The 15,836-nt window shown below is 36.4% G+C and overlaps 1 protein-coding gene across 11 annotated transcripts in view; it reads right to left on the bottom strand.

The window, feature by feature from the left end:
• LOC149557109 (tubulin gamma chain) overlaps positions 1–15,836 on the bottom strand; it is a 130,567-nt gene that overhangs the window by 61,869 nt on the left and 52,862 nt on the right. For all 11 annotated transcript variants that reach the window (XM_089831813.1, XM_089831822.1, XM_089831815.1 and 8 more), the window contains one exon: positions 14,854–14,965. In XM_089831813.1, the coding sequence (XP_089687939.1) occupies positions 14,854–14,965 (112 nt within the window). The remainder of the gene's footprint in view (positions 1–14,853; positions 14,966–15,836) is intronic.

The following is a 15,836-nucleotide window of genomic DNA, read 5'->3' as shown; positions in this document are numbered from 1 at the left end:
CAAAACTTTTGATTATGTTCCTAGGGTGTCTCTATTTGAGAGACTTAGGGAGGTTGGTATTTCTAAGATGTTACGTACTGCTATTATGAGACTGTATGAGATTGTGGTTGGCAGATTCAGGACTCCTGAGGGCTTTTCGAATCTAGTCCATAGCACCATTGGGGTTAAGCAGGGATGTCCTCTCTCTCCTACTTTGTTTGGGTTACATATTGATGAGGTTGAGGACTTCCTCCTGAAGTCTTCACTCCCTGGGGATGGATGTTATCTTCATCAAGTTCTAATCTCCATCCTTCTTTTTGCGGATGATGTGGTTCTCCTTGCTTCCTCTATAGATAGGTTACAGAGACTTCTTGATGGCTTGGCTTCATTTTGTGATCAGTAACAGCTTAAGGTTAACTTGGGTAAGACTCGAGTCATGGTCTTTAATTGCTTAAAGACTTTTCATCTTCACTTCATTTTCAGGGTCAGGAGATTGAGATCACTTCTTCCTACACATATCTAGGGGTTATGTTTTCTGGTCCGTGTTTCAATATAAGACCAGTTATTCAGCCCAAAGTTAATAAAAGTATGGGGTTCTCTTGCTTTGCTTGGGAAACAGTGTTTCAGACATCACTTCCAGGATACCTCGTCCAAGCTATCTCTCTTAGACTCTCTTGTGCGGTTGACTATTCTTTATGGATCTATGGTTTGGGGCCCTTCTCTTCTTAGCTCAGTTTGGGCCTCAATAGAGCGGGTTCAAACTTTGTTCTTGAGGCACATCATCAGATGTCACAGCTTGTAATGTCCCCGTTTTGGTTGACATCGTTTTGTGTGCCGAATCAGTCTATCACAAACTCTCGTAGACTAGTGGTTGTGATGAGAGGGTCATTCTGGCATTTATTTGAGGATTGGATGGCTTATTATGCTCTTGGAGATATTATTTTATCATTACTTTTTTATACGCGGCCTACATGTTATAATTTTAAGTTGAGTTGCACTTTTTATTTTATAAAGTTATTTAATTATAAAAGTGCATTATAATGAGTTTTTATAATGGATGCTTCTAGAAGTTTTTAGTAACTTGAAAAGTGAATAAATAGAGGGTTTGGCCTCTCATTTGCACGGACGGGATTTGATAATTCAACTACATTCTCTTTGAGCATTTGTGGCACCATCCAGGTCTGCAAATATTCAGCATAATCCTTGAGAACGATACCTCTCAAGAGATTGCATAACTGAGGAAGTGAAAGACCTTCTGAAGGGTTGCACTTTGGAAGTGGTATTCAACCATTTCAAGTTGAGCTTAATTTGTATATTTAGACTACTTGAGGGTTTGATTTCTTCGAAAAAAGCAGAACTGAAAAAAAAAAAAGCAAAGCGAAAAAGCAAATCCGAAAAAAAAAAGTAAAAAAGCGCAGAATCGAAAAAAGCAATCCGAAAAAGCAAGTCCGAAAAAGCAGCTCGAAAAAGTAGATACAAAAAAGCAGATCCGAAAGCAATTCGAAAAAGCATTTCAAGTTGAGCTTCATTGAGTTTTCAGACTAGGGTTGAAAGTGAACATCTTTGGAGTCATTTTGGTGAAAAGATTGCATCATATTTGTTAGAAGGGTTTTGTAAAGTCTGCGACAATATTTATGCACAAATCTAATGCAGAACTGGTCATTTTCAAATATCAGATTGGGAGCATATTTGGAGTCATAAATTCATCATACCTGGTTTGAAATTCAAGTTGCCAATTTCTTTGCATTCCTAAGACCTGGGCGATTCAGACTATGCTTGATTTAGCACCATTTGGAGAAGGAAACAATTTATACTAAAATCAAACAGGGCCGTACAGGTATGACTGTACTTGCAGATCGTACAGTTGCTGGATTTGGGACAGATTAAGGTTGCAGCCTGATCACTATATCTTCAGCATATAGACAACATTGTTGCATCATTCCCAGCAAATCGATAGTTTCTTGAGCAGTGTTACAACCTGAGCGGCCTGCACCCACTCTATGTTGGTCTGCGAATGTTTAACAAGATCCTGCATCACCATTTCTAGGCTTACACACATATCATCAGCCCTGGGATTTGCTGTTGGGTTTGCTGAAGCTTTATTGAGGGCCTGTAATTCATTTACAGAGACTGTTGTTAGCAGCAAAGTGACCTGCAGATTGTTTTGGAATTCTATATGAAGGCAGGGGACATAGCTGGAAGCCTTCTGTAGCATTTGGAAGGAGACTATGGTCAGCTTGTTCAGTTCTGAAGCTGTACGCTGATCTGGTCAAGCTTTTGAATACAGCATCCACTATGAACAGGTTCTTTGAATGCAATCTGAATTTGGAGTAAGTCCATTTCAGCACACTATTTACTTTCCACCGAATAAATTGGTAGAATTAAGAATTGTTTGTTATCCATTGGCATTGCTTTATATCCTCTATTATTGCTATTCTCCAAAAAATCAAAAGGGAAGTAAACACAAGTAGGACATACATTTCTATTAGTTCAAAGAACATTAAAATATATTTGCATTTCCACATACACTGCTGGGGGTTTTGTTTGCCAAGTGTTTGATGAAATTACTTTGCACATATTCAGTATGTTACATTGCACAGTTCAGACTACATGCCAAGTGTTTGCGTAATTGCATAGTTCAATGTTAGTAGTTTTTAGTGACCTTTGAGTAAGGGTCATTACACAGGTTCACTCCTCATAGTGTCATTTTTACTGAGTTTGGTGCTCATCCTTTCAGACCTGCGGCCATTTTTTATTTGGTTTGGTTCCTCCATCGCCTTCGTGGGTTTGTGGATAATGTTGGGGAGGGTGATCGATACTCCTATTTAGCTTATTGTTCTTCTGTTTCTACTGCGAATGCTGAGTTTGGTTCTCAAGCGCATTGTTGGTATGCAGAAGTTTCTTCTTTGTTGTGTTCAATTGGGATTGACATTGATCATCTCCCCCCTTTTCAATTCTTATTGGATGCCCCTGCTCATCTTCTCCCCTCTCGGCAGGAGTTGAATGAGCATGTTGGACTTGACATCTATAGACGTTACATTGCCACTACCTGGGTTACACCCGCAGATGTCCTTTTATGCGAAGCACTTTTTGGAGATTTCAAATGGGATTATTGTCCGTCCTAGCTACCTTTCCCAGCGGTGGTTTCATGCCCTGCGGATCTCCTTAGGTTCTTTCAAAGTTGGTTCTCACCGTCTTCAAGCTCAGACTGATCATCATATTAATAATAGGGAGCACATTTGTATGCTCTGTAAAGCCAATAGATTCTCCTAAAATATCCTTGAATATGTTATTGCATTACACATCAGCAATACAATAACTAGCATCGGAAAATCCAATCTTAAACACAGCTTTACAGTCAAATTAGAATAGTGAGAAAAGAACCTGTAAGCACACATGAGGCACCCAATGTGACATCTCCATAGACAATGGGTTTGTGTCCACTGTTTACCGGCACGAGGGTTTATGTCCTCAAGTTGGATGAAAGCTGAAGCTTTCGAAAAGGCTCTCCAAGAGAGAAAACCGAAAATCTGAATTATAAACCAAGCATAAAGAAATGAGCTTCTCCTGCCAAAGACCCAACCTGTGACTCTTCAGCTTTTGTATTCTTGTCCCTATCCCTCATGCCAACTCATCTCTTATTAACTCTCCTTTAATTAAAAATTGACTTAGTAATCCTATATTAAGTCCTCGAAGGTCATATATTGGATTGGCCTATCAATTTTTTAATGTCCTAGAAAAAGCGGACATTACATAGAGGTGGATGACTAAAAGAGTTGGTAGCATTCATGCATGGTTGTCTCTCATTGGACTTAATAATGACAAAAAAATCTATAAAATGGAATGAGAGGGAATTTTACATTGTGGAAGAAATAGAAACCAATGTTCAATTCCCATTTGAACTATCTTTAGAGGGGAGATGTCAGAGAAGAGACACTACCAGAGTTTCAAATTTGAACCATCTTTAGACGGGAAATGTCAGAGAAGAGACACTACCAGAGTTTCAAATTTGAACCATCCTTACAGGGGAGATGATTCAAAGGGGAGATGTCTCTCAAACAATCTGAGAAGGCATTTTCTAATTTAATGTATATAATTATGGACCTTCATTGAAACAACTTGTAGCAAGTATGTGCTGATAAGTATTCACTGTCTTTGAGAATTATATTTATTTTATTTCTCTCGCTTCGCTTATATATATGAACAATAAGAGTTGTTTTCCATGATATACTCTTGTTCCTTTCCTTTGTCTCCGAAGAAGTTCTTCCAACAAGAGAAGAATGGTGCATTGGGAATGCTGCTAAGGCATTTTTGTGGGCTATAACATCCGAGATTATGAAATAAAGTCAAGACAAGGGGCTCTTTCAATGAGAAGAAGCAGAATGTCATATGACTTTGTTCAAATATCAAGATGGTCATATAACTATTTGCTCTAGGAATTGATCTTATGATAGAAATTCTAAAGTGGTCTTGGTTTCAATACCTTCGGCCACATATGCATCATGTCAAATAATAAGAGATCCTTGATGATTGAGATTATGAGTACCCTTCTATATCAAGAGGGTGCTTGACATTTCATTAGAGGCAACATTGGACGAAGAGGTCAAGAGGTTGATACATGTACTTAAGAGAGCCACATTATCTTAATATCTAATGTTGACAAGCCTGAGAATAAATCAACAGTTTAGTACGTTTACTCATGTTACTATGAATCAAAGTATGCTTTCGTGACAGAGGAAGCAGATAGAGGATATGCTTAAGTTGACTTTTAAGGATCTTGGTCATATTAATTCAAAGGGAGTAGACTATGTCGAGATGGATCCTCTAGTGATCAAGAAACTGTAGCAGTCAAGGGACTATGATTCATGAAATGAAGTTCCATATGTGTAAACTGAAAGGCCTTTATGCGAATGCATAAACCGTAGATGAATACGTAGAATGCTATTCATTAAGAGTACATTGTCATTGAAGCTATGACAACCGATATTTTCTCCAAAGCCTTCAGCCAAAGTGAAGCTTGCACCATGTTGAAGACAAGCTCAGAGTTATGGATCGGAGGCCTTACTGAGAGGGAAACTCTACCTCACTAATTTCCTAAGATGTATCTTAATGCATCCTTCTCTATGAGAGAAAAGTTTGAGCTGAAAACTCTTATTCCACCATCTAGGAATATTCATGGTGGACCCACCCTCTAATATCATTCATGGTGGATGTCATGTAAGTTATTACATGATCTTGTGAAAACTTCTTGAGAGGGGACAATTTTTCAATAAGTTTTACTTGTGGTTACTAATGTAAGGTGATGATCTTAACAACAGTTCAACCTACTATCATGATGGATATCATTAGGTTAATATCCCTAAAGGTCATGACAGTACATGTCTCTTATGTAACCTTTGAAGTTACATTATTGAGATATGGCATGGTGTATACTATGAGACGTAGTATTGGAGACATCATGAGCAGATATCATGATGGATGTTATATTGATGTCCCTAGAGATCATGGTAGTGCATATCTCATATAATTGAGTTAGTAGTTAGGATGTTTCATTAGTCTCTATTGTTATCATGATGGATGTTATATTAATGTCCCTGGAGATCATGATAGTGCATATCTCATGTAACTGAGGCAGTAGTTAGTGAGATATGGCATGGTGTATACTATGAGACTTAGTATTTGGGGACACAATGTGCAGATATTTTCCTCAGTAGACATCATGAGACTTCATGCTAGTGCACATGACAAGGAAATTATAAGTAAGATAACACCATACTTGTGACACTGTAAGATAACATCTTACTGGCAGATAGAAGTTGCTATCCTTATCTCATTATTTCTATGCTATCATATGGAGATGATAATCCAAGAGTAATTGTGTGATTGATCAAGCTACAATCCTCCCTAGCTAAGATGAAGTGTTGATCTTATAGCTTCAGTCAGATTTAATTGATCAAAGAAAACAAATAGTTTTATCAGTATATATAAAAAAGTTTGGGTTTACATTACCTTGATTAATAAGTACTAAATATAACTATATATAATTGAGATTAACATCTCTCTCTCTCTCTCTCTCTCTCTCTCTCTCTCTCTCTCTCTCTCTCTCTCTCTATATATATATATATATAATGTATATAATACAATTGATTTAGATATTTAATAATTACTAATCAAAGTAAATATGTTGATTATCAAATTGATTAATTGTATACTATAAAACGACACTCTGTTAAGTGTTTGATTAATGATGAAACATGTCTCGTGGAGAAACATGCACGGACATGTCTCTCCATGAGACATGTCCCTTGTGGCACATATATAATCTCATCGGGCTGCTCTTGGAAAACACAGAAATAAGTAAGTGTGTGTGTGTGTGTATATTACAAGTTACGGAAGAGACAAATCTGTTCAAAATTAACAGGACTTGGAAGATTCTCTAGCAATCATAACGAGTAGTAGTTTAGGAAGACAGTGCAAAAAGTAATTGCTTGTGTAATGTCGGCTCCTGATTTGACAAGTTTGAAAACATACCAAGGTCACCACATTAATTACCTAAGGGATAGCTAGCTCCTATTTTCAGCAACTTAATGTAGGCTTGGTCCAACTAATAAGGTTCTTTGATGTATAACCTCCTACACTTTAAGGCTCTGCAAGACCTAGGCGGGTGTACCTTCTTTTGACCTGCAAAATAACTTCCAAACAACTTCACATATCAGGTCAAAATATAGGAGATCATCTGTCCTATCTTCTTTACTTGCTGAAAGGGAAATGAATAGCAGCTAACTATCACTCTAGCACAATTCAACAAGGAAGCATGAGATTACATTTGGCTCTTTCACAATACAACACAAAAACATAATGGATTTGATTATTTAAAGATGATTTATGTGAATATTGATGACTGATTAAATAACCAGTCATGATCAGAGCATATCCTATTGGGAAATAGAATCAATTTCTCATCCCTATAATGCTATGACATAATAGAAAGATCTATCGTACCACTTTGTGAATAAGATGTATCGTTTATCTCTGCAATCTCCATTACCAAATCCACATGTATTTACTGTCTATCTTCATGTATTTAATCAATTCTTTGAATTGAAGCAATGAATTCAACAATATACACCATAAAAATACACTAAGATAATTGAAACCTGGTCCTAATTATTTTAAAACACATAAGCATAGTATTGGAGAGAAAAGAAATCAGAAATACTCTCTAAGAATTTTATTTTTATCAAAATGCTGTCAATACATCAAAGTATGACAATTTTGACTCAGAAACCTGCAAGAAAACAGTACTAACATTCTAGAACAGAACCCTAGTACTTTGTATTCATTTATCAGAAAACTACATCAGACGTTGACAATGGACTGACCAAAATGAAAAAACAAGACTTCTATTCATCAATATTTGGATCCGACACTCTGATATTGGCTACCCTTTTAAAGACTAAGGGTAGCAACAAGCTTCGGACACAGAGGTAGTACACATGTCAGAGTACAATTGGATAAGTAACAAATATAACTAGAAGAATATCACAACCAAACTGCAGATATTTACTTGTATTCAGTTGGTCACATTCACTTGTTGATGTTGAGAGTTAGCAGACCCGTGACTCTTTTGGTTGTGTAAAGAAATGTCATTCATCCCAAAAATTGATATGATTCCATCACTGTTGCTGTTGATCTTGCTGTTTTGATGGTGTGCCCTCCACAATGGTATATGTTTGTATTACGAAGTAATTGGAAAATATTTGCTTGTTATTAACAGTGATCAAGAGATCAATCTATACAAGAGACTGAACGATGTTTCCTTAAGAAACAATCGTAAAGAATAAAAACATTCTATTCCAGAAACAGAAAATTAAATATTAGAAGTATTCTAATATTTGCAGAAGATTACAATAGATAGCCATTAGATACTAAACAGAGATAATAGAAACTATCTAATATCGTAATAGTTTGCACCCATGTGGAATATTCTTCTTCTGATGACCAATCCAACTCCATCACCCTATCTGATATATGTCTGTATGGCATATACATAACTGCACATTGATTAACCTCCCTTTCGAATTTTTCATAGTACAACCACATCATCATCATCATCATCATCGGGCTTGTCATATGAAAGTGGCACAGTGACCATGTCATTCATTGCTGGCTTGATCATGAACGACTTTGTACCACTTGTTGATGTGGTAGGAACAATTGTGCCATGCAACAAGGAAGATTCCAACTCAGTTACCCTTTGTCCCAATGATTTCTCTTGGGTTTCCAAATTGACACATAACTTTGCCTTTGTTTCATACTCAAACAAATGTTGATTTCTCAATCCCAACTTTCCTTTTCCTTATGTTCCTTGGTCGCTACATCAAAAATGAATTGTGGTTTCTTTACATTCTGCATTTCAGCCTCCATGATTGTTGTGTCGCCAACCATTGCAAAATAGCATTTCCCTTAAGACCATTATTAACATCAATGACTTCTCTTGTTTTGCTAGTAGGGGCAAAGGACCATATAGCCAAAGTAGCATAATCCTTATTGTAGTAGGCTCCCTTCGATGTCATGCTAGCCTCCTTTGAATCAGGGCCATGAAACCTCATGCTTCGTTTGACAGCACCAAATGCAATTGCATCATGAATCATCCTCCTGCCTTCTTGAGGTGTAATTGCCTGAAATTTGTTATGCATTTCGATCTCAACCTCCCTAATATTGTCATCTTCAGATGGTTTACACTTTTGTATCTTCCTTTCTTCCAACTTTTGTTGATACTCCTCAACATGTCTCTACCACAAGAATTGTTGGAAAGGGGTAGACTTGATGAAGCTGTCATCACTTATGAATTCACTACAAACCTCCGTCCTTGAGTCTCTATGTAGCCTCCCCTGCAATTATTGAGATGAGAATTCTGGCAATGGGGCAATTGTCATGGGAAGAATTCATTCTCTCATTTTCTCTTCAAGGACAACAATAATATCCTCATCCTCTGACTCATATCTAGACAATAGTTGGACTAGTGATGCATCCCTTCCTTTCTCCTAAGCCTTATCAGTCTCAACCTCTGCTTCTCGTTCAGTCTCTCTCTTCTTCCTCAAGCATTGGAACTTGTGGTGGACGTGGAGATGGGGGGGATGGTTATCTTCTAGGTGGATCATGGGCCTCGTGGATCACAACTCCAAATAATGGTCTAGGAGCAAAGTCTTTCCTATGATATACTATTGGTCGTTTACTTTTCTTCCTTCTCCTGAACTCCTCGTCAAAATCAGGCCCACTAATATGTTCCCCTCTAAACCTCTCAAATGCTTTCTCGCCAATTTTGTCTTTAGGAGAAGGTGGTCTTTCCTCTATAAGTCTTGTGTCATCCACTGTCTCGACAGTTTTGGCAGAGACAATCATGAAAGCATATACTTCATCAAAAAGAGAAAACAGAGTACGAAGTCTCACAGAAAATGGTTCCACTATAGCAAGAGGATGATAGGTAGGTTCAGACTAATAATATCCTCAGGATAGTGGAAAACATACTTAGCAAGCATTAGTTTTACCCTTCTCATCATCATGTTGTAGAAGTCTTCAGGATCACTCAACCTAGAGACACTAGTCCCCATACCATATGGTTCTAGAACTTTTGCAATCTTCAATCATCCTCCCTTTGACATTGTAAAATGATGAAAGAAAGTAGTGTCAGGAAAAAGGGTGTCCTTACTCTTCTTTGTCAATTCTCTTTCTTGCACTTCCCCAAGTTGTCTTATAACTTCTAAGAATCCCATTCACATAGTAACATAATAATGCAAAACAAAAAACCATAAACCCTTATTACAATGCTCACAAGGCAAGGTATAATATCTCCCCAATTGTGCACTATTCCAAGATGCTTCTACCTACAATCAAATATGGCAGTAGGAATTCTCTGAGGATTTAGAGTTAATCTCTCGCTCAATCTAGAAGCAAACTGACTATCAAACAAGATGAAACTAGATTCAAGCCAATTTGGTGACATAGTAGTAGACCACAACTAAGTTGACAATAACTTGCCATCCTGCTATGTGACTAGATGCATGAACTGCAAAATAATCTGCATTGTTGGCTAATTATCATATGCATCAATATATAATACGAGTAGAACAAAGCAAGTTCACCATCCCCTAATTTTCTCAACCCTTAATGCATCTTTTCTTCTAGGTCTGTAGAGTAATCATAAATGGTAACATAAAAAAGCTGTTGAATTTGAACACACATGTACAATAGGCCTTGAGTGATACAAGAGCCAACAGATTTCGCTAATACTTGGCATAAAGATGCATGAGTATCCTGGAAGGCTTTGTTAAAGAATCTTGAACTAAAAAGCTCTTGTCCCAAATCTCTTACAGAGAATTTTATAGATCCTATTGTGACCAAGTGCATTAGGAGGAGATTGTTCCTAATCATTGTCATACCAATCATATGCTCTCTCTAAAATCATTCAAGATTTATCTCCTCTGTGGAAGCAATTCTTCCATGTTTAATAGCAAGTCAACATCAAGGTATACGATGGGGAAAACACGTTTACCTAAGTCATATTACCAAGCATTACACTCAGGGTTTGTCAAGTTTTCTTGCCCAAACCACAACCACAACTTGAAGAGTACGAATCCAAGGGTCAACAATTCTACATCTCTGACAATTCCATACTTGTCTCTTAACCCTGGGACAATTTCCTTACCATACTTCATGAGCTCTGCTATATTCATTTTCTCATTAACTGAGGGCTTTAATTGAACAAGGAAGTCATCAAATAGAATCCTCTTCATGTAGTCAGTCTTACCTAATTGTTTTTTTATGGGAGGCATCTTGAAATCTAGGGTTTATACTAAGGATTTCTATCATACAGGGCTTCAAGACTTCGGCGAATCGCACAATTTGGCACAATTATAACATAGAGATAATATCCTACCCAGAAGAAATACGATCTCTTGCATTCACAGAGTATGGAGATTCAAATTTATCAGAATACAATAATTAGGGCACTTACTATTTTGTTTTGGCATGATTCTGAGTTCAAATTCGCTTGAAGACTACACCACTAGATCATTGCAGCATGCAAAGAGCCGAGATCAACTATGGAATGACAAGAATGAAGCAAAAACAATGCTAAATATACTAAGAAATTGACTAATTTTGCCCTATGTGTGTCGTAAATTCATATGTTTTTGCAAATGGTCTAAAGGCCAAGCAATACCAACTTTAAATGCTAACCGTTGATATCCATCTACCTGCTTGATCCAACAATAGTGATTTCTCTTACTTTATTTGACCTCATGCATACCACCGAGACCACTTTTCGACCAATCAAAAGTAACCATGTCATCACATAGAACCATAGTAGTATCCTACTCAACAACGGGCTTCTCTAATGACCAAATCAATTTGGCAGCATCTCGTAATGTCGTGAAAGATAAACTTCGATCACTTTTCATCCCGCAATTATGATAGTCATTGATCTTTGAACAAAATTTAATGGGTCGCTCCCTCAATCCTTTGTTATGTGTTGAGCAATTCTAAACTTCAAATTAAAAGATTTTCGTCCAATTTGGTATGTGTTGAAAGATGTACTTCTTAGTTACTCACCATTTAATTCCTTTGTGATCCTCGACACCTAGCAAACTGACATCACGTCAATGGGTGGACCAATCAAAAGTCTTCAAATCTCCAACATGGCAAGACCCACCTAGACCTCGACCAATGTCTAATACACGTGGCATGATCTTGTAATATCAAAAAGAATATCTTTTGAACGATTTTCATCATGCTATTACGATGACCATCCGATCTTGCAAAAACTTAATTCACCTTTCAAGCACCAATCATCCAGTCCCACTGAAAAAAAACAATCGATCAACGTCGATCTCTGTTGTGTGGCAACATTGAAGCACCTTTGTCAGAAAGGTCAACCAATCATGAAGCAGAAAACATAAACATTGTAAAAAAGATCTGATTGCACCATTTCATTATATCATAATGGAGGGTTGGCAAACTATGACGTAACCGCAACAACACGAAAAGATGACACGTAGCAAGGACTGAGATGACAAACACCAAGGCATTAGAATATTAATATTAGTTGATGGGACCTTGGACTGAGGAAATATTTAAAAGGCCAACCATGTAAATATTAAAGATGTATCCTTAGGCAAGAAATAACATGGCACCGCCAATTATGAAGTGACCCATCCTTAAGTGACTTAAAAGTAACAACAGTTTAGTAACGATGAAGGGACACTAAGGATACTAAGGGTTTCAAAGGCAAATTATCTTAGAACTGAAAACCCTAGGGCACAATTCACTCAAATTCTACAACATGAATTTTGCAAAAATGACTATAGAATTTAGACCAACACGTAACAAGCCATTAAAAAATATCTTTAGGACTTCCAAAAAAGGAATAAAGTTCAGAAAGGAATACTTAATCAATCAAGGGTTTAAGGCTTTAAGCACATCATCCACTAGCATATTTCAAACACATGGCATAATCTCAGTACATTGGAAGAACTTGTATTGTCGTAAATACTGCTTCAAATTCTATCACTAGCATCTTTCTAGTGATTCAAATTAGCCTTAGTTTTAAGTTTTTAACCTAGTCATTTTATTACTGCCAATGCTCTTATTGAAGTTGGGTGCAATTGTGTATGCTTCAAACAATTAAAAGATTAAATTGTGATTCAAGCCCCTAGCATGATAGTTTGTGTGGATATTCAATTTGATATTATGTTGAAAATCTTACAATTTTCATCCTAGTTAAATATTTTGGTTTGAGGCTATTATTATAATAGTTGTTTGTCATGACTATTTGTTGATTATTTTGTCACTAATGTCAAAGGTTGATGATAAAGGTTGTATAAATTATGGATTACTCGAAGTAATAGAGAATTGGAATGAAATGCTGATCAAGCTACTGATTATTCATCAGATCTTCATCAGCTTGCTTGGTTGTTTGCTTGAGCTACTTGGTTACCTGCTTAAGCTGCTTAATTGTCTGCCTGAGCTGGTTGCTTGTCTGCTGCTTTGTGCCAAGTCAAATTATCTGCCATGTCACTGGGTGTATTCCAAAAGGTTCATTTTCTATGATTTTTAATGCAGCAGCTAATTTTAAATATTCATCACATATATTCAATATTTGCAATGATTTTTGGCATTTTGTTCTTGGAACAAAATTCATTAATTTATTTACCTGTTTGAAGTGTGACAGCTTTTGTTTTCTTGTAAAGTCTTTCTCAAACGTTGAGCATGAAATAAAGTAGCGTATGTGACTAAGTGGGAGTCTGATGGAGTGTGTGATAGCTACCTTCTAATGTATAATGTTTTTCAAATGAGTGATATTTTTCTTGTATTGATTGGGTGGCATCATTATTCAGTCAAGCAACGATTTTGGGGAATGAATGTTAAGGAACTGTTTTTATTCTACAGTACCAGTAATGCCTTGAATTCAAAAAGGGGAATTGTTCTTCTTTTCTGTAGATTTAGAGATAAGCTAGTACCATGTGGAGACTATTTGTTTAAGGTTTATCACTGAACATTATTTTACTGAGTCGTGCACATTGACAGAAGTCGAAAATGATGGAGTCGGTTTTAAAAGAGTTGATAAATGATTTGTTTTTGATGTGGCAACTCCTCTTTCTGAGGCTGGGTGATATAGCTAGCCAGATGCATTAAGTGTAATTTCTTGCGTTGTAAGGGAATCATCTGGGAATCATTCCTTGAGTGTAATAGTAAATGTTAGTGGGTGAGGTATTTTTGTCTGTGTGAGTTGCCAACTTTGGAAGTTCTAAAGTACTCAAGGTGCAAGGCGTGAAATATAAAGACATTTTTTGATATCAGTATGACGGAGTAGTCAGTTTGTGATCGACTCAAGCATGGTGTTTTGAGTCACGCAATGTTATGATTCAGGCATGATGTATTGAGTTTGGCATGGTTGATTGGATTATCGTATGTGTGTGTAATGATTATAAAGGAGAAAAGAGCAAATATACAGAGATAAGATCATTGCAGACCTGCTATATTAAAAAAAAGGAATTCTGTGGGAGAATTATAGTTATTTTCATAGCATAATTGGAGAACGATTTGCTGCAGTTTTTTAAGGAGGTTATGAAGGAGGTTATGAAGTCAAGATGTGTAATGGAGTCAAGCATGTATGTTATGCAGTCGAGTTTATCAAGAGTCAACAACTGTTTTCAGGGAAATGCATAATTTTTTTAAAGCTTCAGTGCATTTAAGTTGGTGCCCGAACTGATATTGATGCTTCAGATGAATGAAACTAGTGCTTTGAGAGCAGTTGGTGCTCTCACTGAGTTCGTGCTCACTTATTCATTTTTGCGTTGGTGCTCATTTAATAACTGGAAGCTATTGATCTGTCATGTTTTGTTACCCAAAAGGGTTTTCCACGTGATATTTGGTGTTATACTTGTTGACATTTGCTCTTTCGATTCTATATCTTTGTTTTATGTGGTTTCTACATTTGAAAGTTTTAAAAACTCATTGACCCCCCTCTCAGTATTTTTGTGTGTTCTTCACTATTTTGTTGCGTTAGCTTGGTAAGATTATAGAACTTTTGCACATCATGCAATTTTCCTTTTTTGATCTTAGAATAAGACTTCTTATCCCTTTTCAGCCCATTTCCCATCTTGAATATTAGTTTGAAATAGAATAAGGGAGCTAGCCTAGATCCGGGTGTTGTTTCAAGCTTGAAACACCTTGAATTTCTTATTGTTGTACTATGACTAGAGGTAGAATTGGAAAAATGAAATTCAAACAAACTGAGAATATGGAAATCAAACCCATAACCATGTTAATCTATCAAGGTATCACATACAGTGCAATAAGTTGAATAAAAACCTGAACCAGTTCCTCCAGCAATTGAATGACAAAGAACAAATCCTTCAAGGCTGTCACTTCCATCCGCTTCCCTGTCAATCATGTCCATTATGTCCTCTTCCACCTGCTCCCCCTGCAAGTATCAAATAAAATGAATTGAGTAAACAAGCATCAGAAAATAATGAAATGGTTGAGAAACAAAGATATTTAAAACTCAAAGAAACTACATATTAGTTGTACAATGACAAACTGAAAAATCAGGAAAACATAGACTTGTTTTTTTATTCAAGAAGCTCCAATTGTTGATTGTTATACAGACCCTTCCAGAATCTTTGTGCAAAAGAAAATAGTGCAAAATAAATAGCATGAAGATTTTAGTCAATTTTCTCACATGGATGAGAATGATACTGATTTACAACCACACAAAATGACAAACCTTTATGTGTTGGATAAGTTTAAAAGGCATTACCGGACAACAGGCTAATTTTTTAGTTCAACTTAAACTCAGTGGACTGATTTTTGCCTCAGACTAGGACATGGCTGTCTGATTCTATCAGACTTGGAACATTCAATGAGTGCTCGAAAAGTCCTCTGATCCTGGCTTTATGGTCAACCTAGGCTTAAAAATGTATGTTATTAGTATTAAAAGTCCATTATAAATCAGATATTGTTTTTTGCAGGATACTTGAGTAATGAATCTTGGACACTTTCACATCCATAACAGAACATCATCTCCTTTCTCCTTGACACTATATATATATATATATATATATATATATGTATGTATGTATGTATGTATGTATGTATGTATGTATGTATGTATGTAGCTAATTGACAAATAAAAATAATTCCCAAATAAATGTAGTTAGCATTATTTGGCAAACAAATTTACCTGAGAGGGGACAAATCTATTTCCCAAACAAAGATGAGGATCTTTGAGAGATAAGATCATGAAGACATGTTGTTTACAGGAATTCAGTTGTGCATACCAAGAGGATCTTTGA

The sequence above is a fragment of the Cupressus sempervirens genome, chromosome 5 (genome assembly GCF_028749045.1).
Source record: "Cupressus sempervirens isolate cs-2001-9-10 chromosome 5, ASM2874904v1, whole genome shotgun sequence".
Classification (NCBI taxonomy): Eukaryota; Viridiplantae; Streptophyta; class Pinopsida; order Cupressales; family Cupressaceae; genus Cupressus; species Cupressus sempervirens.
Note: the sequence above shows the minus strand (reverse complement) of the source record. Positions and strands in the feature narration are given on the sequence as shown.